Source organism: Lepisma saccharinum, chromosome 6, assembly GCF_977018435.1.
Source record: "Lepisma saccharinum chromosome 6, izLepSacc3.1, whole genome shotgun sequence".
Lineage (NCBI taxonomy): Eukaryota > Metazoa > Arthropoda > Insecta > Zygentoma > Lepismatidae > Lepisma > Lepisma saccharinum.
Window position 1 is genome coordinate 34,522,017 of NC_139234.1, and position 25,780 is coordinate 34,547,796.

At 37.9% G+C, this 25,780-nt stretch overlaps 1 protein-coding gene across 3 annotated transcripts in view; it reads right to left on the minus strand.

Annotated features, from left to right (window-relative positions):
• Window positions 1–3,125: 3,125 nt before the first annotated feature.
• LOC145988678 (tonsoku-like protein) overlaps window positions 3,126–25,780 on the minus strand; it is a 72,002-nt gene continuing 49,347 nt past the window's right edge. For all 3 annotated transcript variants that reach the window (XM_083123751.1, XM_083123749.1, XM_083123750.1), the window contains exons 21-25: window positions 20,377–20,555; window positions 12,621–12,755; window positions 9,436–9,601; window positions 8,491–8,734; window positions 3,126–3,632 (exon numbers count right to left, since the gene is read on the minus strand). In XM_083123751.1, coding sequence (XP_082979877.1) covers window positions 3,302–3,632; window positions 8,491–8,734; window positions 9,436–9,601; window positions 12,621–12,755; window positions 20,377–20,555 — 1,055 coding nt within the window. In that variant the 3' untranslated portion in view covers window positions 3,126–3,301. The remainder of the gene's footprint in view (window positions 3,633–8,490; window positions 8,735–9,435; window positions 9,602–12,620; window positions 12,756–20,376; window positions 20,556–25,780) is intronic.

Here is a 25,780-nt window from a genome sequence, read left to right on the forward strand (position 1 = left end):
ACCGTACAAAACCACCGCCAGGGCTGAAGAAACCGACGAGAAAAGAAGAGGGGAAGGGGGAGGCTTATTGTTTCACCCACTGGCAGCAATTAAGTCTTTGTTGAAGGTGCATATTTACTGTTCCGTGCAAAGAAAGGGTGATTATCAGCAAGAAATGGACAGACCAAGATTTGAATCCTGGTTTAGTGAAGTGATTCATAAATTGAAACCAGATTAATAGCAGCAGACAATGCACCTGATTGCCACCAATAACAAATCATGCTTTTTTTTACTGGTATAATTTGAAGTGCGTGTGTCTTACAGTACCGGATGTATTGCGAACGAAGCAACCAAGTTTTTCATAAATGTATTTCTTTCTAAACCAAAAACAATAATTTGTCATTAAATTCAAGAGGGGCCTATCATTGTTTAGTTTTATCTTTGTTTATTCTTCTTTTTGCGTGCTCGAAATATACCCACATGCTCTCATGTTTAAAAGTTATTTCGCATTTATATGAAGTAATGACACATTTATTAAATAATCTATGCACAGAAACCACTTCAAAAATTTTATGTTTCAGGAGACAAAAAGAAGCAAAAATACCACTTGACATGCATGCGGGTTTTGATGTGTTGTGCGGTTGGCAATACTATGGGTTTTCTGTGTCTACAATATAAGCAGCTCGGCGGTTGAGGCAAGACTGGCATGGAAGATTCTGAGTTCAGTCCTCGCGTGGATTGATACATAAAACCGGCTGCAAACTTAGCTTGTCGCTTGGCTATGCTTGGCTTAGCGAGATTAAATGTCTTAGGAGACCCAACATAACCTTTCTCAGCACCTGACAAAACAAAAAGGGGGTGGGGTTCAAGCGGACAATAAAGCTTTTTTCTTCCTTCCACCTTCATACATTTCTCAGCTGTGAATTTAATTCTGGATTCACTGTTTAAATTCAGATAAGAAGTAGTCATGTTTTCTTTGTCTCAACCAGCTTCATGTCAATCCCCCTTTACCTTTCCTGTGAGCAGTCCAAGTTAAATGTAACTATCCCTCGACTTGCATTGTAATTTACCCTGTGGCCGGTCCCTGTGGTGGAGTGGTTAGAACATTGTGCTACGACATCAGGGGTCCTGGGTTCGAATCCTGGCCTGGGCATGGATGTTTGTGAGTGTCCAGTCATCAATTTCATCATATCATCACTCATTCCCATCTTCGCAAATTAGCCAAAAGTGGTACAAAAAGCGAAGTAAAAATAAAGCAAATCAATCAATCCACACTTGCAATCAAAAGACAGCAAACTCAGTGATATATGCAGAACCACATTAAACAGTGCCGCACTCCATAATCACTCAATTCAGACTGCTGCTAGCCAAGGGAGGGAGGAAATAACATTCAGTCTTATCTTGATAGAAAATGAAATGGGTCCACCCCCATCTCGCCCCTTGTTTACATTGCAGGCAGCCTTGCCGAGCACTAGTAAAGATATCAGTTTAGGACTTTTTCTTTCACCAAGCAGTGACCCATCCAATAAACACAAGTGAGATTAAAAAATAGCAGATGGTTTTTATACTTCTACATTATCTCGCTCTGCTATTCTGATGTTTGGAAGGGACCATGCTTAAGGAAAGACACATAAGCTATTTTATCAATTTAAAACACAACCCAATGGAAAAGCATTTAGAGAATGTGATTTGTGAAAGCATGGGTGTTTTACAGGGTGGAATCATCTTTCTCTTGAGGGGTGCTAGACTACCCCTCCCCCATTTCTATTTTCAGAACTCACCATCCACGTCCTGAAAGTTTACATTTACAGATCAAAGGTAGATCATTATTTACTCTTCTGTTAATTTACGGCTCGACAATCTCTAGTTGGCCTATATGACTTTCATTATCTGTAACAGTCTTCCTTTCTTATGAAGTGATACACAAATCAAAGAGCATGTTTTGAATGAAAGGAGTTAGGGGAAGCTGTCAGCTACAAGGTCAAGAAATGCTTACTTGTGCAAATCTGCTGAAACTCGAGTTCAGACCAAGACAGACATGTAAGACTTCCAGGTGCCACTCATCTGTACACATTCCTGCGATCTTATCTCACACATCTCATATGGTACAGGGAAAAATTTCCAAGTGGTGCTCTCAGCGATGAAAGTACTTGGCCTGCCCTGCATGTTAACAAAGAATGCAAGTCCATCTGGCCTTTTGAGCTGCCTCCCCAAGTTGTCACACAGTTCTTAGCACAAGGAAACAGGTCAAGGTCAATTTAAAAAAAAATCCAAGCTCTCTCCAAATCCTCTTTTCATCTTGGCTTATGCACTTTGAATTCAGTGAAATCAGTTTTGCCAAAAGGTCTTGTAAACAACTTCGAATTAAAAAGTACTAGTATTTCGATTTTTATTACTTAGTCACTTTTCTGCCACTTTTGGCTAATTTCGACGATGAGGATGGATAATGAAATTGATGAAGAGACACTCACAAAGAACATCCATGCCCAGGCTGGGAGTTGAACTTGGCACCCTTTATGTCGTAGCGTGCTGTGCTAACCAATATGCCATGGAGGTTGGCCTGTATTTTGATTTTCCATATCGAAAAACATCATAAATCTTATTTTATCAGTTTGGAATGTGAAGAACTTCGAATTAAAGGGTACTTTGCATTATCCAATATAGTATTAACGACTTTTTTCCTGTATTAAGAACTTGCAGTGTAAGGTTGAACTTATTTCAAGCCAAAAGCTGAAGGAGAAGGAATGACACTACTCTATCCGTGAGTTAAAGTGTCTAGCCAATAGGGCATTATATCTTTCATGAACTCGTCCTTGGGCATACAACTCTATGAAACTGACTCCTCACACACTAAAAGTACAGTGATATACAATATATAAATTATACTTGAATAATTGCAAATGAATTGATATGAACTGACATGAGCAGCATTCATTTTGCAAAGAATAAGTTCCAACTGTAGCATACAGATAACAGAAAAAGCAGTTACAGTGTCCTTTGTGTCCTGTGACAGAAAGTCTTATGTGTATGTGTATGTGTATGTGTAGCCTAACAAAAACCTCTTGCATGTGTACAATTTCCACTTCATTGACAGTGTACAAGTTGTTAAGTAAATTTCAAGGTGTGTCCAAACATTGAAAATAAAATTAGGATGACTGTCTTCACTTTATTAAATAATCAATAATGTTACAATATTTTTTTTTACAAAAGGACTGAAGAGCTTGCCTCTGGAAAAAGTCTACAATGAAAAACATCTCTTTCATGATGACAACATTCTTCAAGATTAGAAAATTGGCCTGTTTGAATGTTTTTTCATTGCACTTCAACCTTCAACTTTAGACAAGCACAAGAATCCAGAAGGACCTTTTCTAATTAAACTCTTATGTTGGAACTTTTGCTGCCACCAGGATGTAGCTGCTGAATCATGGCAGCCATTGTCCACTGATATTGTTAATTGCTCTAGCTTCTGCTTTGATTTTCTGTCACTAATGGCTAGCAATGAAAAATCTTTCAAATGCTTTTCAATATTAAAGCAACCACTCAAATCTAACTCGCAAACATCTCTCTCCAACAGGCGTATCAAAGTCATTGATGAAATGTCTGGATTGTTTGCCAGCCGAAGCAACTTCAAATTGATTGCTCTCTCTAAAACTCTGTAAAGAAAACAACATTTAAGTAGTGAAGGAAAACATTCATTTTAAGCACATATGCACAATTGCCATTTTACAACAGTGATTTGTGCATCAATCATAGACAAATGAGTAATTTCCATACTAACACCATATTTATTTCCTAAGAAAATATTATGATCAAGAATTTACTACAATTTAAGAGAGTGGTGTCAAACCAAAATATTAAAGTTGTGGAGGTGAATTTTACAGATCTATAGTTGAGTATATGCTTCTAATGGAACTGTGCTTTGTCCTAGTTTGAAGGAAGCCAGGTATATTATGAAATGCGGGAGAATAGTAGGAAAAAAGAGTGCATTAAAGATACAGATACTGCGATATCAGTCAGTACAATGCATTCAAGAACTCTATCATATATTTTAATAATGCATGGAGTGAATTGGTTACTTGCTATGTGAACCACATATACACAGTGTTGAGCATCCTCCCATAACATTTCTTTGAGATTTGCCATGTAATGGTCGGATTGACCATTACTGGTTTTGGTAATATGTAAATTAATTGCTGGCCAGCTACAAGGTGTAGGGTTAATTAATATGTTTCCATGTGTGTACTTTTATGTTATTATTGCAAGTAAGTGAATGTGCTTAAATGGATTGATTTTTACTGGATATTAGATTCCCCTGTTTTTTAGCTTCCTGGTTGGGGTAGCTGTCTTTCAAAAGACCGTTGCAGTGGAAAATTCCAGTGCTACGGGGTCCACTTCCACGGCCTGTTGGGCTTTAGAAAAAAACAGTTTTTTACTATCTTCACGACGAACAACCTTCGAAAGTCTTGTCCACTTAGGGTGGCTGGACTGAATGATTGGAAACTAAATGTAATATTTAGCAAATGAACATCTTCGAGAGTTTAGTCCACTTATGGTGGCTAGACTGATGACTGAAATTAATGTATCATTTTGGCTAAGGAACCTACTTTAAAAGTTTAGTCCATTTATGGTGGCTAAACTAATGATGGAAAATATATGTAGCATTTGGTAAAGCCAACCACTGTTTGAAATCCTGAAGTTTCCTAATTAGAAAAAGAGTTGCATCATAATGCCTTGCGGGCTGAATGAGGATGCTGTGTAAGGAAACACAAGACTAGTCGGAATATCAATTAAGTCGAGGGTAGGCCACAGAGATAGTTAGGCTAACTCTGTGTTAATGAAAGTACCAATGGTTAAGCCATACGTATGCCTTTGCTTGAATTAAGGAAATTGGTTGATTATGTAAATGCACATTTGGAAACACTTTGTAAATATGTAAATAATAGCAACATATAATAAACCCATATAATCCTACTAGAAATGTTATGATTTGCTGAATTAACTACAAGAATTACAGTACTGTCCATTTTAAACCAAATATTTATTCATTTTCTGTACATGTGTAACAAACCAGGGACTAAAAATATAAATGTTATGTGAACCCCCCCCCCCTTTTGCAATTCCGGCGTTATTAATATAATCTGCTCGCTTGGCACCCAGGGTGAGGTGGGAGGAGATATTTGAAAGGATAATACAAGGGAAGTAATCCAGAGGGCCGGATAAAACCAGGGACAGGGGGGCCAAACTTTCACAACCACAATGGGGTCAAAGAAGATGAAATGATTTATCCTGCCTCACTAAAAGTGAAAAAAACTTGAGATAAATGAGATCATTACTTTTACTTCCAGTCAGAAACTACAATTTTGTTTTTAATTTGATTGGATACTTTTTTTTAAATGAAAGGGGAGGGAAAGTGGTGAAAAATCTGAAAACAGAGTGGTTTATCTTCTATGCCGACCCAGCCCGAATAATGGTTAAACGATGATAGCATGAAATTTTAGTGAATTAATGAAGAGCAGAGATGTGATGAAAGGTGGTTTCGGAGCAGCTGAATGCTCTTGCCTTAGATGTGATCATATTCAGAATGACAGAATGATTATTGCATTCGCTGTCACTTACATACATATAAGAAGAAATAGCACACTTAGCAGAAGTAAGAAATTGTACACCAAATGAAAGAAAAATATATTTTGAAAGAAAAAGTCATTGTGGTTCGTACTTACTTTTTTTATTTCTGCATATTTAGTATTTTGTCCTCAGAAAGCTCTCCAATTGCTACACGTGTTAAGCAGCATTTCCTTGGTATCCTCCAGTCTCTTGCCGGCCTCCACAGTGGAGTAGTTACCACACTGTGCTACAATGCCAGAGGTCCCAGGTTCGAATCTCAGCCTGAGCATGGGTGTTCTTTGTGTGTGTCTTCATCAATTTCATCATACCACTCATCCTCATCTTCGTGATTAGCCAAAAGTGGCAGAAATGTGAAGTAAAACAAACCAAAACCATCAATCAAAACCTCCAGTCTCCCACACAGTTATCACTTATATATTGTCTGTGAGCTCTGTTCCATGAACAGCATACAACTTTTCTTTTGCAGTAAAATAATGCAATCTCCTTCCTTTGGTACTCACGTTGCTTTAAGAATGCACCTGCACAGCACATTCCTCCTCTCATGCTAGTCAGCTGAGTAGACGTAAGCATCATTGCTTACTGGCCAGTGGACAGCTGAATGATCCAGGGTATTCTTGCTTGGAAAATGGAGGTAGAAGGACTGTTTTCCCTTCTGCCTGTCTGAACTTAATAAGAACAGGTTTCTGGGGGGATTAATTATCGCCTACTTTCAGATGAAGGTGGATGGAGAGGAAAAGGGGGGGGGGTAAAATTATACAGCATGACTTTCAACTGTTTCGTTGAAACTAGGGCTAAGTTGTTACCAATTTGAACCAAAGCCGATACTCTTACCGATTACCACAGATACCGATACTCGAGAATTACTATAATTAAAATCTGTTGAAAATATTGATCAATATTTGGTGTGTAAATATTCTTCTCCAATTATAGACGCATGACAAGAGGAAGAAGAAGAATTTGCATTTTATAGCATGTTATTGATTGGTTGTCAGAGTAACAGTGTGTAAGATGTACGTGAATGGAGGCATTAAAGTTATGTTGTTACAATTTGAACCTACATGTTTGTACGTCTTGTGTAAGTTTAGATAAGGAATCACACACACAACATAAGGCTTACATCTATGGCACAGTCAGTAGGATGCAGAGGGAAGAAGAGATAATGAAAACCAACCAAACACAGATGCTGGGCATGCACCACTCAGAAGATCTAATAGACTTAGGAGACCTCCTGATAGATATGGTGAGACAAGCACTTAAAACACAAAAAAGAGACTCCAGGAGGAGATGATAGATGCATGATAAGAAGAAGAATAATAATTTGTATTTTACAGCATGTTATTGATTGGTTGCCATAGTAACTGTGTGTAAGATGTACGTGAATGGCTTCCAGGCATTAAAGTAATGTTGTTACAATTTGAACCTACGTGCTTGTATGTCTTGTGTAAGTTTAGATAAGGAATCACACACACAACACAAGGCTTACAAATATATGCATCAATTTACCAAGAAATTTGCTCTAGAATATTCAAGATTACATCCGAATATTAAAATAGTTACTATGTAATCACAAAATACAGTTTTTCGTGCAAAATTGGTGCAAAAATAAAAAGTAACTTTGAATCTTTCATAATTTCCAGGATAATTAGACTCTGCAAAAGTGTTGCGTGACATTTTTGCAGACTCCTTGAAACACCAAATACAGATATATCTGCATCGGAATCGTCTCAACCTAATTAAAACCATATCTCTTGAAAGAACTTTCTAAAGCTCATATTGGATAATGATTGACATACATTCTTATTTTCTAACAATACACAGCATTTCTTCTCACTTCACATTCAGTTTCCATAGAAGCTTCTCCCCACAGTAGAGTTGCATACCCACAGAGGATAAATGATGCTTATCTAGTCATGAGCTAGATACCTGCGTAGGTCATGCATCCACATTTTGTGCCCTATTTTTAACCAAAACAAATACATCGGGTACTTGAGGAAATATGGTCATATTTAGCCATCAAAGCTTAAAAATTAGTCACCTAAATTGATTCAATAGTAAAAAGTTAAAGATGGTGTATATGTATAGTGAAACATGAATGAACGGCTCCGTTTCAGACAATACAGCAAAAAGCGAGAATATTCTTATTCATGGGCACGTAGAAAGGAGGGAGTGGGGCCATGCCCTTTCCCTTGAAAAATGAACGTCAACCTAAAAGTGCATATTTCACACACAAAATTTCATTTTAGTCACGGTAACTTGTACATGTTACTATAAGAGCTTTGCAGGAACATGATAAGTTCAAACTGAAAGAGTGTTTCTTGAGGGTCCAACATTTCATCCCCTCTCCCCTGGTCCTGAATAAATACCTTCCTTGCTCCTCCCTGGAAAAAATCCTTCAGGCATCATTGTCCTTAATGCATCCCTCAATTCTATTTTTGCAAGAAAAACATTTGGGAAAATGTGCAGCTCTTCTATCATGTTTGTAGGCAGTAGAGTCACCAAGAGTGGCAACTTAATATATTTAGATGGGAACCAAAATTAACATTGCACTTTGAGACTAATTTTTAACCATTGATTTCAAAAATGATTCCAATCTTGTTCTGATCAGGTTTCTTTCATGCAGTGAATGAAAGTAAACATGAGTTAAGTTGTTGTTTAAGTTCACTTTATGCACAGATAGGCTAACAGGGACTGGACCTTCATTTTAAAGTGGGATCAAAACCATTGCGTGCCTCCATTGAATATCAAACCCGGAACCCCTTGAAGGCAATGATGTAACAGCCACCAGGGAGGTCCAGTAAATATCAAGTAGAAGAAAGAATTATAGTATAAAATTTAAGAAATAATTGAAAATAAAGGAATACAGAAAAACATAAAAAGAACACTTACTTTACCAGTTCCAAAATATCTGCATCAGCTAACTCGTTACTGGACAGGTCTAATGTAGTAAGGTTTTCCACCCTGCAATGCTCAAAGAACAATGTGACTTCCGACGCTATCCTGTCACAAGCTTTACATGTTGCAGCAAGGTTCAAACTCTGCACAGACTCTGGAGTCAACCTACTTAGGAATCCACACACAACAGAATTTCCTAATCTGTTGTAACTAATATTGAAGTCCTCTACATTATTCACTGCAAAGACATAGAAATTGGAGCTTCCTTAGTTTCTAAAAGCAATATAATTCCATGACGCAAAAAGTAGAATATACACGAACACTATTTCCTTAGATTAAAAGCTACAACTTCTGTTCTCTCTGTTACCATTATCACTTTTAATTTACATGGTCACAAGCCAACACACAGCTGGTTACAGCACAGAACCTAGTATTTGAAGTTTGGAAAATTGATACTACACAAGAAACATACTTTTATCATTCTTCTTAGAGATGGACTGACAGAAAACAGTAGACAGTCCATGAGGAAATACATTCACTTCCTTAATTAATGCTCATAACTAGATGGTTACAATGAATTTTGCTCGAGAGAAACACATATTCAGAATCATAGTTTAAAAAAATCAGGGTACGTGAATTACATTTTTATATTCATAAAAACAAAACAAAAACGGAACAATAATTTACTTGACTACACATTAATTATAGAAATAGTGGATCAGTAAAATTACCAGCAATTTTATCAATGCAATGAATATCTCGATATGCCTATATTAATCTGTACCATCCCGAATTATTTTAATGTTCATGGAATGCAGTCAAAATCATGTCTGAAATTATTTAATATGAAAATGTCTGTGTACATGTACTGAATAATTTAACATTACTCTCACTTGAGTATCTGCAATGTACAAAATGGACACAAACACCCATACTTACAACAGAGCATATCCACATCAAATGAAGTTGCAAAAAATGCGTTGGTCAAATCACAGCTTTGAAGGTTCAGACTCTTAAGATAAACAAGCTTCTCGAAAATAACTGACAGGGGTTTGATGCAATCGTCACCCAATGGGTTGTAGCTCACATCAAGGGACATCAAGGCCTGTAAATGAGGAGATAAATTATGCTTCTGAGGACATAGTATATTAAATTTACAATCCAGGGTGGCTTTCGTCTACCATCAAGGCAAATCTGTAATATAATTGTAAGGTTTCGAAGATAAAATTTCCAAACTAATTATATGATGTCACACTTTTTTTCTTTTACTTCAGGATTCAGACTAAATACTAGGGATGGGACCGATTAATCGGTACTCTATCTGTATCGGCCAACATAGGCATATTGGTTTATCGGTAAAATTACCGATTATTTTACCGATCCAATATATCGATAAATATCTGATAGTTTAATGCAAAATTCTGCCACTTTGGTTGTAATTTTTATGGATAATCTCCATAAACTACTTTTTTAAAAAGTAAATGTCTAAATATGCAATTTCTCTTGCACTGCAGTCACTTTGAAACACATTTTTTAAGGAGGTCAATGAACCTTTTAGGTTCTTCCAGGATCATTTCTAATTTTATATCGGATCTGTAGAACACCAGTATTGGTAAATTTTATATCGGTACTTTACCGGTATCGGCCAAAATTTCTTATCGTCCCATCCCTACTAAATACTGTAGTTCAAGAACAAGTAGTTTATTTCTTACAGTGTCTGAATTGAGATGGACACATTTTAAATGGCTAGAAGTAAACAAAGGAATACAATGAAAGTGGAGCATGCAATTTAAAGAAAAACTCACCATGTTTTATTGGGGGGGGGAATACTTTCCTGAATGTTAATAGCATGCAATGTTAAATGAACATTATCCATTATCTAGTGCGTTGCCTACACTTATTCTACACAACATTTCAAGAGAGTACTTCTTCTTTCGTCTTCAGGCAGGGATAAAGCCTATGATTTTACTACAATTCCAATGTGCTAACCAACTACTCCACGACACCATTAAGAATTCTATACTACTTTATGTTCAATTTATGTTACTACAGTGGATCATCAATTTTACGTTTTTCAGGGGACCAAGCTGAAAAAACTTAAGTTGTGGGGAAAATGTAAAATCAAGGAAAACTTAACAACATTTTGCTATGTTGGGACCTCAAGATTTAATGTATAATGTGGGAAAATGTAAAATCGGGGTTCCACTGTATTTCTGACAAGAGAGGACCATATTTGCTTGAATTCCATTGCTATGAAGGCTGCTTCAGTAGCACTGTTGTTGTTTCACTGAATCCTATGTGATTCATTCCATGCATATTCTGCTATTTTCAACCTATCTATTTCACCTTTGCATGTGTGGTGTTTGTGTTCATCTATCCGTTTCTCTAGAGGGTGATAGAAAGACTGACTCGAATGGCATGATATTGTGTGCCATACCTCCCTGGATTATCGGAATTCATAAGCAGACTTGGTTCAAATTACCAACAGCAGTAAAATGATGCTAAGAAGCATACCATGAAACACCAAACCGGACAACTCCATACAAGCTAGCAAAAAACTGCATCCCTTGTAAATGCAGGCAAGCTTATGTAGGAGAATTGGGCACCCTCTAGAGAAATGGAGCACTTACATAAATATTGGATTGGTACATGTTGATCAAGTGCTGACACATAGTCATACTAATTGAGTGTTGATAGATCATCTGACTGCCACACGGGAGACCCAGGTTCAATTCCTGGGATGGGTGATGTAAGGTCCCAGCCTTGTCCCTGCATAAAGCAGCTCTGGGGTTCACCCAGCCTCAAATAAATGGGTACCTGGGGGGTAGAGACAGCCAGAGTGTGGTGCTGATCACATCACCTCCCAAATGGTCGAGATCAAGAATGTGGGGGTCTCTCCTCAATGTGTTTTCACAGGGAACTTTACCTTACCTTACCTTAATCTTTCCCATGCTAATCTTTATTAATTTGATTTGATTTTTGTTATTAAACTTATCTATTCTGCCATTTTTGGCTGCCATCGCAATGATGACGATGGGTGATGATATGATGAAATTGATTTGATTGATTGTTGATTTGTTGTTTTAAGTCCACTTTATGCATAGTAAGGCTAATCGGGACTGGACTTACAGTTTTTAAAGTGGGATCCGAACCACTTGTGCCTCCACCAGGTATCGAACCCGGGACCCCTTGATTACAAGGTGACAACACTACCACTGCACCATCGGGGAGGCCATGATGAAATTGATGAAGGGACACTCACAAAGAATACCCACGCCAAGGAATGGATTTGAACCTGAGTCCCCCTGGCGAATATTTACTGATGCGTATACAGTTCAGCCAAGTGAAACGAAATTAGCTGGAAAGTACGATTCCAAACGCGAGAGGAGAAGCAGGTAGAACACTCACCAAACCACCCTGCGGCATTTTGCTTGCATGGGTTCCCTTGTAGTGTTCATTACTGCGTGCTGTGTTGTGTTTGTTATGTCTCTTACAATTCGTAACAAACCTTTTCGAAGTGGAACAAAGAAAACTGTGTCGTTTTGGTCTCTGTTGCACATTCTACAAAGCAACATCGATATAATACACAATGCCACAAACCATTCAGTTACTACATTTTTTTTAATTATATTTATAATACTATGTATAATAATACTATAATTAGTGAATACCATCCTGATTACTGCTGTGTACATTTGTGCTAATTATAATATTTACTAAGATCAATTTAATTGAATGATCCAAAATAAAGTTACTGGTTTACAAACAAGTTTATCTACTAGTGTGACGTGATGAATACTTTCCTGATATATTCTGTTTGCTTATATAGTATATGGATGACTATTTTTTTTCATTCTGTGCCCTTACATAATTTGGGTATTTTGGCAGCATTGTTACTATGTTTGAAACTTCATTGTTTCCACAGCATACAATTTTCACGGAACCTGCTTCCTGACCAAAGTGCCGTCACCTCTATTTTGCCAATGAACACATCCAGTTGGTGCATGTGCACTTCCGTCCATGGTCTCAGCTAAGGCAGCCGGACAGTACAGTGTGTCTGTGTCATAATTTCAAAACTAAACATTCATAAAATATTTCACTTCTTTCACACCCATTCAACAAACCTGAGACACTCCATATGAACTCTCAGCTGAGGACAAAGCTGATGCTAAACTATTGAGTCCTTCAGAAGTTATATTGTTGCAGCTCAGATTTAAAACAGACAAGCTGGTTAGACTAAGCAGACACTTGGCAAAATCCTGCAACAGGAGAAAGAACATTAGAATTGTGCATTGATTTCAGATAGCCTCAAACTTAACTCTACAAACATTACTATGGTCAATGAATCAAAACTCAATGTATACACATGAAACTTACAATGCATACTTTGCGTTGAAATTCAAAGTCTTGAATGATTACCCAGGCATGTATGAAATTAAATATGACTGACATGAAAATATTAAAAGGAGGAGTTTCAACAAGCGATTTAGTGAGCATGAAAATGATCTCAAGGAGGGGAACCCTGGAACAGGGCTGAGTGAACATATGATATTTACTAGGGATGTGCCGAAGCCGATTAGACATGTATGAACATCAGCAGAAATGAACATTGCAGCATCGGTATCGGTATCAGCAAAAATCTGATATTTAAACCGGTACCGATAATTCTAGAGTTTTACCTTCTAATAGTGGTGGCTGCGGTGGCTCAGTTGGTAACGCATCTGACTACCATGCTAAAGGTCCCGGGTTCGATCCCCGGCTGGTTCAAATCCGGGAACTTTTCTAACGATGGAAGCGGCCCCGGCACCCACCCAGCGTCGAATAACATGGGTACCTGGGGGGTAAAGGCGGTCAGGGGCATGATGCTGATCACATCACCCCACTCACGACCGGATCAAGAAAGTGTGGGGCGTTCCCCTCACACCCCCTATATGCCTTCATGGTGTGGTGCTATGCACAGGGGAGCACTTTACTTTACTTTTACTTATTTTACCTTCTAATAGGTTTTATATTTTAATTAGTATAGTTGTAGTGCATGCACTACAACCATGAACTGAACATAGATAGTGGTCAGGCACACCACGCCTGGCTTCCGTTACAGCAGCAATTAACACCGGTGAACAGCAGACAACATATACGCAGACATACAGGTGACAGCAGCACACCTAGCGGCGATTTAGGAAAAAACAACAGAAACGCGCCAAGCAACAACACAACGAATTCCAATGAGGATGGTGGCAGTGGCTACCGAAATTAATAGAAAATAATGTAAAACAGCTTCGCGGAAAACGTGAGTACCTTAATTATTCCATTTCAGTTGAATAATCTTATGTATCGGAATCCGTTAAATAGCAGCATCTGTTCCAAAAGTTATCGGTGAGTACATCGGCATTGGTAAATTTTCAGCTTCGTCACATCACTAAATTATTTACGAATCATTCAATTGGGATATATAATACAGTAGGGATGGGACCGATTAATCGGTACTCTATCAGTATCGGCTGATATAGGCATATTGGTTTATCGGTAAAATTACCGATCATTTTACCGATCCGATATAGCGATAAATATCTAATAATTTAGTGCAAAATTCTGCCATTTAGATGCAATTTTTATGGATAATCTTCATGCTCTACTTTCTAAAAAAGTAAATGTCTAAATATTCAACTTCTTTTGCACTGCAGTCACCTTGAAACACACATTTATTAAGGAGATCAATGAACATTTCAGGTTCTTCAAGGACCATTTCTAATTTTATATCAGATAGGTAGAATATCGGTATCAGTAAACTTTATATCGGTACTTTATCGTTAACATATTGTAGATTTGTGCATATTACTCACTATTAAAGGAAATATGTTGAATAGTATTAATTAATTTAACTACTTACGTGAGTGAGTATGGAGTCTTATTAGGACAATGTTTCGGAGGTCAAACTGCCTCCTTCATAAGGTTCGTGGATGTTTCTAGGCACAGAGCATAGTGCCATGTAAAAGAAGTGTTGAATGAGGATTCGGTTAAGGGTTAAGGTTAAAAACACTTACAAAAACTCTGCCATATTCCAACTTAAAAAATCTCGGCATATTAAAAACTTCGTAAAAACAATCCACACTTACATTAAAATCTCTAAAAAAGGATCCCATGTGGCCGTTAAGAGCCCAGGCTGGTTGTGAGGCCTACACTGTAAGCAGCTCCCACCTCACCCAAAAGGTGAAAGCTACCTCCCCTCCTATAAACCGTCCCTCCTTTATCTCATACCTCACCAATCTAACGAAAGAAAAGAAAAGAAATAGAAATTTCATGGATAATGGAGGTAGGCTTAAAAAACAGGTATACAAATCAAGAAATTAATAAGGTAGCTAGAAACGCACGAAGGATCATAAAAAGGGAGAACACCAACGATGCTAATGAGAATGCAAAAAAAGATGCTGAGGTAGGGAATTTGACTATTAAGGATCTTTTTGTCGGAATCCCTTATTATAAAGGGGTATCAGAAAAAATTAAAAAAAACTGTAAGAGAATACGGTATAAAATGTGGTATGAAGGCCCCCCCGGAACATTGAAAAACATTTCTCGGAATATAAAAAGCAGGGAGGGGACAGGGAATCCTGGAAGAACAAAAAGGAGTCTGTAGGAGAGAATGCGAATGCGGCAAAGAATACATTGGTCAGACCGGAAGAAGCATGCGCATAAGATGGGGCGAGCATGACAAGGATATCGGGGAGGAGTACCCCGAACTGGTCTATCTGAACATATTATTGAAAGTGGGCATAAGATTGTGAAAAGAGAAGTCATTAGGAAAGAAGATAATAAATTAAATAGGAATGTTTATGAAGCCGCGTATATTTGCACGGGACATAGGAATAAACTCAACAGAGACGACGGTAATTTAGAGGACGGATGGATTAGTTTTCTTAAAAAAGTGGGAAAAGGCAGTGCAAACTGATGCTAAGATAGGTTTCCATGTTACTTCGGAGGTCATCAAAGCAGCAGAAGAGGAACGAGAATTCACTTTAGATTGGTGAAGTAAGAGATAAAGTAGGGACGGTTTATATGAGGGGAGGTAGGTTTCACCTTCGGGGTGAGGTGGGAGCTGCTTACCAGCGTAGGCCTCACAACCAGTCTGGTCTCGTAACGGCCACATGGGATCCTTTTTTAGAGATTTTAATATAAGTGTGGATTGTTTTTACGAAGCTTTTAATATGCTGAGATTTTTTAAGTTGGAATATGGCAGAGTTCTTGTAAGTGTTTTTTTTTAACCTTAACCCTTAACCGAATCCTCATTCAACACTTCTTTTATGCAGCACTATGCTCTGTGCCTAGAAACATCCACGAACCTTATGAAGGAGGTAGTTTGACCTCCAAAATGTTGTCCTAATAAGACTCCATACTCATTCACATTAGTTAAAAAAAAAAAGGTAAAGTGCTCCCCTGTGCTTAGCACCATGCCATGAAGGGTTATAGGGGGTATGGGGGTAATGCCTCATACTTTCTTGATCCGGTCATGAGTAGGGGTGATGTGATCAGCATCATGCCCCCCAGGGTTTCCTCCAGGTACCCATGTTATTTGATGCTGTGTGGGCCCTGGGGCCACTTCCGTTAGAAAAGTTCCCGGACTTGAACCGGCCAGGGATCGAACCCGGGACGTATAGCATGGTAGTCAGACGCATTACCGACTGTGCCACCGCAAATTAATTAATACTATTCAACGTATTTACTTTATCGTTGTCAGACAAAATGTCATATCGGCCCATCCCTCTAATATAGTATCTGTACAGAAAAAAGAGTTAGAAACAAAAGTCTTGAAACAAAAAGAATTTGTGAGAACAGAGCCCAATGAATGAATAGATATGATGGTGACACTGGAGAAAAATGGACTGATTTAGTAAACAAATATGTCATCAATCCCCCCATAAAATATCCAGCTTCTCCCACGAGTTTCAATTACAACAGTGAGTTTTGTTTACCTGATGCCACAAGAAGGAGAGGAAAAAAAGAAGGGGAGTTGCCAGCAGGAGGAAAGAGGTTTGCATTAGTAAAGTGGAAGAGTGCTGCATGATGGTAGGCAGTGACATGTGTCTCTTATGCAAGACAGCTGATGCCAACGATGAAGGTGCAGTTTTATAAGTCCCAAGTCTTATATCCTTTTAACAACTTTTTATTGTTATTACCTTCAATGTGATATATTGACACCTCTCAGAAAGGATCTGGCTACAGACAGTAGCTGCTGCTGGGGGAAACACCTGACAACGAAACGGAAGTTGTAAACAAAATATTGCATTCCAACAATATGCTTTTGCTTAGTACAAAGAAAGAAAGAAAGAAAGAAAGAATGTATTTGGCAACAAGTTTCGGGTGGATCTGTGAGGGACAAAGAACGTTGTGAAACAAGAATAAAGAGACTCTGCTCAAGAAACGGAAGTTGGATGTTATGCAGTCAACAGTGAAAAAAGAGCAGAGAGAAATTATTTTTCCAGTCTGGTGCTTGAGAGTAGGATTACAGGTTGGAAATAGCATAGAGCTTTGATATATGCCCATTCGTGGTGTGTAGTGACGAGAGACTTCATAAAAGTGATTGTACATTTAATGCCATTTGAGATGGCATATTGAAAGACAATTCTTTGTGTAGTTTGGAGTACACCTGTGTGATGAACTTGAGAGTTAGCGTGGTGGCTAATTTCCATTAAGATGACATAGGATTAGCATGGTGGCTAATTTCCATTAAGATGACATAGGATTAGTGTGGTAGCTAATTTCTATTAAGATGACATAGGAGGTAAGATTCGGTCCCACTTTATATGATGCTGGGTGGCAGCCAGAGCCACTTGAACAGTTTGAAAAAATCCCAGTTCTCCCCTGCCGGGGATCGAACCTGGGTCTCTCGCATGGTAGTCAGATGCCCTAATAACTGAGCTACAGCGGCTTCACAATAATAATAATAGTAATATTATATTTGAGAAGTATTGTTAAAATAAATTTATGCACAATATATGTTTAAAGCGAGGAAAACAGAGTTCCTATCAAATTACTTTCAAGATAAATTAATATCTTTTAAGGCATTAAATAATATTTATTTACCATTCATGATGGATGCGGTAAACGCGGTCTAAAATTACTTATGTGAAATTTAGAAAATTTCGCACTTCTGAGTTGCACAAACGCCGTACCCTTTTGTGAATGAAGACAGTGGATCTTCGAAATTAATAGGATTTAACCATTAAATTGGGCAATGCGGAAGTGCAAAATTTTCTAAATTTCACGTAAGTAATTTATTTACTAGTTCCGATATCTTTCCTTCTTCCTTTAAGTGTACTTTGGTGGTGAATGCATATTTTCCCGGTGAAGTTCTTCAGTTTATCGCCTATTATTTCTGTCGCTACTTCCTTCAAAACTGATAATCTGCTTTCGAGATTGCATAGAGTGAAGAAAAAAAAATTACAAACACCACATGTTTTAAAAAGTCAACTGAAATTATTTCTAAGAATTCTTTACGGCAACAGTTTTCATATCCTTAAAATACTTTTCTACAGCACCGCAACACATCAACACTAAAGGTCTTAACACAATCTTAAGTGATATTTTCAAAATTTATAGAATCTAACATGAATGAAACAAATGATTAATCTGATAATTTTTATCTTCATCAGATTTTTCAGGAATGATGTTTCGTGGATTTCTATGACACACCATCAGCATTAACCTGCAAGGACATGTGTGGGTAAAAATAACCCAAAAGATTTTGAAATATTACTTTCATCTTTACCAATGAGTGTGCCTGAAGCGACCTTTCTCAGTAGCTTTCCAGTAAACACTTTCGAATGTCATGACCTTGAATCAGCTATGAAGCTTCCTTAGTTCCCCTCACAGGGCCATAGAGGCATCGCCTGTGTAAATTTCAAGCACACATGCGCTCCTAGGATTCAGCTTGGTATTTAAACATGATATTTTCTCTCATTTTTATCAATTGTGAAATACAATAAAGATGATCAAAATTAATACAATTAGTTTAACCAATAAAGGTATTGTTAATCAAATGCTTTAATCTAATTATAACTCAGATTTACGAAGAAATTTTGCTCCTGGGTAATATTTACACAGCAGAGTGTTTGGGGAAAATTTTAGGGAGGGTGTTGATGAAGGTTTTGGGAGGTGTTAGGGGTTGTTGGGGACGTTTGAATAAATTTATGTTACACTGCAATACTTCTATATGTATTAAGCATCAGCTGATAGCGAAATAAGAGACGACCTATTGCCCTAGCACGCGCAAGTGACCACGTTTGATTCAGGGTTGCCAGCTGACCCGTTAACAACGGAGCACATGTTCACAAATAAGCTAAATTTGTCAAAAATAGCAAAAAGTAGCAAAACTTTTCTCCCATGCCGTTTTCACAATACTTCAAAGTATCCTTTGCTTTAGAAATCATCGTGGGAAATAGCAGCGAAAGGTATGTTAACTCCTCAAGATAACTTTTGTATTTTCAAGTCAAAAATAAAAACATTATATTTTATTGTAATTCAAATATGTGTTCTATTCCTGTGTATTACTGAGAAGTTATGAGTCTACCTAGCATAATTATATTGCTCGGCAAAAAAATAATTGCTACAACGAGACTTAAAAATAAGTACAAAATATAGTCCGAAAATTCCATTTTCACGAACCGCCATTTTGAGGCCCGAAAAGAAGAATAAATAATCAATTTAGAGAAAAATTTATATGGCAGTTACATGCCCCTTCTAGTTTTTTACAGAAGTGGTAATATTTTATCCCCTTGCCGAAAAGTCAAAATTTATATTTTTGCAGACCTTTTTGGCATTCTGGATCACTGTGCAGTGGTGTGAATTAAACCCATTCATAATGTCATAGGAATTGGTGTCATTTAGGCGCTCTTGACGAAAATTTTAAATAATCAGAGTTTAATCTTGTATTTTCTGTCATAGAACAGTCAATCAAATTCATTATTAAGTGCATATGAGAATCTGTAACTCATATTATATGTCACTGATTTGAGATATTTTTTGTACAGGTGCTGGCCAGAACTAGGGGGATTTCGAGGATCCTCATGATAATGACTAAATTGAATAAGTACATTAAGAATGGTAATTAACTTAAATATACTCTGAAATGTTTATGTGGTATTAAACTTGGGTTTCTGATGAGACATATTTATATTGAAGGAAGATAATACACATTATTAAAACATGGTAGTTACACAAAATACTGGCGATATTATTATCTCTTGCAAACCATAGCAATTTATTGGTATAGCGTTCGTTGTGAGTGATTTTGTCAGCTTGCCAAATTGTGAATTGTGAATCTTCTCTCGTGATCGACTGTAGGAATCACTGGTGTATTTTGAATTTGTAATTAATCTAATTTTCATAAATTTTTGTGAAATATAGCTGCTATTGTCTCATTATCAGTGAAAGGTCTGTCATAATTTGGATTGCCAATACAATTAGCAGAGAATAATTGGGTGAGAATAATTGGGAGGGGGTGACAACAATCCTGGATGCAAGGCAGAAGTGGACACACGTAGACCAAACCACCACTGGCCACAGATCCAAAATGTTGGAATTTGTAAAGGACTGTAAACCAGATGTAAGTAGTGTTTTTTTTATTTTTGAGAGAGAGATGACTTTTGCATATCCTCACTTCACGGAATCAATTTTTCATCACTATCTACATGAACTGTGGGATCTTAGTGATGATTGTTTACAAGGAATTTTTGAAAATTTGGATGCATTAATATTGACAATTCTGATAGTGACCATAACAAGTCAAATAAAACAAGATTTGTTCTTATAAAAGTTACTATTAACAATGGTAACAAAATAATAAAGATCTTATATCACAAATGAAAAGATATTTCAATAACCTACCTTTAATCCATCATCACCTATCACATTTCCTTGTAGCTGAAGTTCCTTCAAAGTATCCTGTCTGTTTATAGCACGGAATACTGGAGACAAGTGACTTGGTAACAGAGAGAGCTCTGCTAAATGGAGTATTTGTGTTGCTTGGCATGAGTCCATGCAACTAAGAACATGCGAGTCTATACCTAAATAAAAAAAGGAGGGAACCTTATAAATATAGAAGATGATACTTTAACACTGTTCACATAAAGATCAGTAGAATACAATGTAGTCAACCTTTTTGGCTGCTTGGAGATGAAAATATAAATGGGGTAATTAAGTTAAGTTTACTCACAAATTTAAAAATGAAGTAATAAACACAGTCAAAGAAGTTTTGCATCACCTGAGAAGTGATGAAAATAGCATCCGCAACATGCCGAAACAGACAAGAAACGATGAAGCAGAGCTCATTGTGCGAAGTAACACGGTCAACGTGCAATACCGATCACCACAGACGACTACCAGAGTCGGCAAGTGCATGCGTGTGTTCGAGCGTAGCACCACGGTAGTCGGCGAAGGTTAGTTAAGTGTTCGTGTCCAGTTAGCGAAGGTGAGCGAGTGCAGCTGTGTGCAAGGCATGCCTAGGTGTACAATAGTGCAGTTTGATTGGGCCAGGATCATCACGCTACTGCAGACTGGCATGTCACAACGGGCTGTAGCTAGGGCTGTTGGAGTGGCGAAAAGCGATGTCTGTAGGGCCTGGAGGCGGTATAGAGACACAGGAACAGTAGCAGATCGTCAACGGACATGTCGTCCACGGGTCACAACACCAGCACAAGACCACTATGCACGACTCTCATCTCGGCGACAGAATACCATGATGGCAAGGGACATCACTCATGCTCTCCAGGCAGCCTCTGGTGTGCTTGTGTCAAACCAAACTGTCCGTAACAGACTCCGAGAAAGTGGTTTACGTTCCAGAAGACCTCTCCGGCACCAGTACCTATTGCCATGCCATCGGCACGACTGTGTGCATTGGGCCCATGCACATTGAAATTCGGGACCCAATCATTGGGCTCATGTGCTCTTCACCGATGAATGTAGGCTCTCTCTAAGGCCAGATTCACGAAGAGGACGGGTGTGGCGAGGCCCTGGACTGCAGGAGCGGCTTCGTGGTGTTCAGGGGGTCCATCCATACTATGACCAATCAGCATTGGGCGTACATGCCCACACACAAATAACCACACACCAACCTAAGTACAAGGGCCATCAGGTTAGCATCAGAGAAAGCTTGGGAGAGCTATTTTCCCAGAGACTTATACCCCCCGCCCCCCAATTAGAATCATGGGTAATGTTTACCAACCAGTTGTCACTCATGGGAGGGGTAGAAGTGCCTTATTTATAAAGAATCAACAACTTTTAGGCTGACAGTAGCCATCTCGAATAACAAAAAACATGTGCTCCTAATCAAATGTTTATTAAATCTTTTATCCTTTATTGAAAATCAAAGATAACATTTACCCATAGGTAAAATAGTGCCTAATTTACTAAAAGTAAACTCATTTGCAATTATCTGGCATAATTAAGCCAGAAAAGGTGAAAAAACACTTTTGTTTACACTTTTTAAGCAATTGATAACTCTGCCATCTGGTGGGAGAAAGTGGCACTTCTCCTACAGACAAGGAAAGATCTCAAAGGACTCCAGCTGGCCAATGAGAAGCCTTCAAGGCTGTGACGTCACAGAGCAGACTTTCAGATGACCTATTGTGTTCTGAGCTTGCTATTCAAGCTCACTTGTATTCCAGACCCACCTGAGAGCAGGTCACCTGTGAAGTTGCTGGCAGAATCCAGTGTGTTAATGGCCGCCTGTGCCAGCAACAAAGGATGCATAAGGGAAACAGGGATCTAAGGTCCAGTAATAGTAAACACAGGCCTAAGTGTGTGTGACCAAGTGGGATATTGTGTCCAAAACAGCACTTAATGATCCCAGTGAAAATTTCAGCATTATAGCGAGTTTCTGTGTCCCTCATCCAAAGTGGAAATCCAGACCACATGGTCGGCAGAACTGATGCCATAACAGCATCCATAGGATATCAACTAATATCCAAGTTGTTCTCAGCCATCCATGCAAGAAAAGCCAGGAAAACTCATCCATCACTCCCACAAAGCCTTTGTTACACCAAGGAAGCATCGAATTACCTTTTTTTTAGTGTTGTGTACCCCAAAATTGCACATGTGTCGGGATGTGGCTATGAAGGGTGAAATCGTGTGTGTGTGGCCCCAGGTATGAAAATTATAATGTGAAAACGGCTGGTATGTAAGTACAGAATACTTTGTATATCTTTTTTGTGTGTCATGTACAGTGAAATGCTCGTGTTTGGTGGTAGCTATGCCACAAGCGGTGTTTTTTATGAATAAATATGTCGTTCAAAGGTGTCTGACCTTCTATCATTGAAGTGAATCATAAGCCTACCAAGCCCTCCTCTGGTTACTGCTTATTAAATTTAGGCTAAAGTTCGTCTGTTGCTTAACAGGTATCTCAAGGGATACCTGTTATTATACGGAACACCACACGTGGAATAGGGTATGTGTGTGGCCACGTAAAGCGTGGCTCTCATTTGTTTTTGTTGTTGTTGATATATTATATATCTAAAGTTAACCTTTAAAACAAACTTAAACGAATTTAAAACAAAAACAACACCCCTTATAATACCAAGGAGGAGGAATCATGGTGTGGGCAGGGATCATGCTTGGACGTCGAACACCCCTAATTCCAATTAGAAGGACACAAACAGCTGTTCATTGTCAGGGACATTCTCCAGACGACTGTGGAACCATTTCATCAGGAAATTGGTGACGAATTTGTCTTGGTGGATGACAATGCCCGTCCATACCGTGCACAGATTTTGCACGATTATCTGCAGGCGGCGAATAACAGTCGCATGCTCTGGCCAGCGCAAAGTCCCGACATGAATTGCATCGAACATGCATGGGCAATGCTAAAAAATGCCATTGCAAACCGTCCTGTGGCTCCCACCAATCTTCATGAAAGTTCTTTTTGCGGCACAGGACGAATGGGGTCGCTTACCGCAAGATCACCTTGATCGTCTGATCCTCAGTATGCCACAGCGTCTTCAAGACCTTCTTGCAGCCAGGGGAAGACACACCAGGTGGTAGACAATGTTTCTGGTGGATCCGCTATGACGAACAGTCTTCTTGTGACAGTTCTTTGTTTTTTCACCTCACATCATGAATTGTGCCATTTTTGTTTTAAACACATTTCTGAGAAAATCGTACGTTTTTTGTTCCCTTTTCATTCAACATGTCTTGTTCTTCATCTTTTCTTTTGTATTCCCACTGTCATTGTCAATAAACCTTGTGCGACATATATCTTTTGTCATTTTCCATCCTGATGCAAAACTTTTTTGGCTGTGTTTATTCAACCAAATATTAATTGTTATTTTTTACTCTGTTGTAATATTGATGGTTCTTAAATATTTCATACTGTTAGCTACTGGTAAGGTAAGACATTTATTAAATTTGTTAGAAACAATAAAAAAAACACAAACAGCACAATAAAAAACACTTTAGGAGTTATTCCAAGCTTTCGATTTCATCTCGGAATCATCGTCAGAGCTCGTCGAGAGGTGATGGAAGGGATGTTCCGCTGGCATTACTCGCTGTGCCCGCCAGAAGATGTCGTTGCGGTCTTGCAGTGTTGGTAAGTTCTTGTATGTTTGGATTGTTGGCTGGGGGCGATGGATTTTTAAGTTTTACTGTGTTGTACCATGATAAATAAAGATTTCCACATAAATTGTCATTAATATTATTTGTATTTCTGAATATGTGTACTTTGATGGATTTTTCATATCCCCCAGCCAACAATTCAAACATACAAGAACTTACCAACACTGCAAGATCTTCCGGCAGACACAGCGAGTAACGCCAGCGGAACTTCAACCATGTTCCTTCAGTCACCTCTCAACCAGCCCTGATGATGATTCAGAGATGGGATCGAAATCTTGGAAGAACTAGTGTTTCTTATCGTGCTGTTTGTGTGTTTTTTATTGTTTTTAACAAATACCTTGCCAGCACGTGACGTAAGAAGTTTTCAATTATCACATTTATTAAAATCAAACGCAATATTTTGAATTGTTTCAAACAATAAAACATACCAACAGGGTATAAATATCCAACATTCTGCATACATTACGAGATCCCTGATCAGTACAGGCACACAAGCTTCGTTTTTGACGAAAACACGAAATATGAAAAAACATGCTGTAATGTTCATTTTTCATGTTTCTGAAAGGTGTGAGGTGCATTTTCTTACGCTGTCTTGTCTCGAAATAATGCGAAATGAACTGCAAAATGTGAAATATACTCTTAAACACGAAATTTACCATTTATATACCGATCCAACACTTTCTGAAGTCTGAAGTATCCTGTGAGTTATGCAATTCATGCAAAATTGATTAATTCTGCTGTAAATATTTGAGAAGCAAAAACGGACCCCTTTACATGGGATTGGACTTAATACTCTGGTAACTACATAAATGTGCTATTAGAACGGATAAGTTTATTTTGTGTAATAACTGCAGTTTTTAAATCAAATTTAGGATTATATTCACAATATTAAAAGAAAATGTCATCTTATGTAGCACTTTTGATGTGAACATTCACTGCTATAACCGAAATTTTATTTTATTTACCACTTTTAAACCCGAAATAGACTGTTTTGTACAGAAATTTTGCTTCTTTATTTACCAAAAATATGTGCCTCTACTGATCAGTATTCTAGCAATTAACTGTTTAAATGGGTAAATATACTACAAGTTGTAAAACTGCCCCTTTTGGTCAAGTAGTCATTGTTTTGGGCATGTCTTGAGGCTTCCTGTGACTCACCACTCTGGGTGAACTACACTGGTCCTGTTCTTCTACAAGTGCTACTCAACAAGAATGAGAAAAAATCCATTAATCACTATTATAGTTAGTGTGAGTAAAGATATAATTCACAAGTACAATGTATGTGGACGAACCACCATGGAAAATTTGAAGTTCAAGTCCCTGCATGCTTCTGGCAACAGCAGATGGCTCACCAAGTAGTGGATGATTTTTGCCTCCAGGGTGCAGTTTTGTTTAAGATGGAGTTAATACAGAAGAAGCATTATTTTTTTAAAAATTTGTGTTTGTCTGAATAAATCCACCATGAAAGATTGCCAATTGTTGCAAAAGGCATGTGGATAAGAAACTCTGTATTGATAGTTTATGTAGTTAATTATTGAAATTTCCATATTACGAACTTAAAATATCTCTATATTAACATTTGTTACAATGTTGTAATTTTTTTTTCACAAAACATTGCTGAAAAAAATATTCAAAAATGTCTGAAAATGAAAAGAAAATTTAACAAATTTTTGTTCGTTGAAAA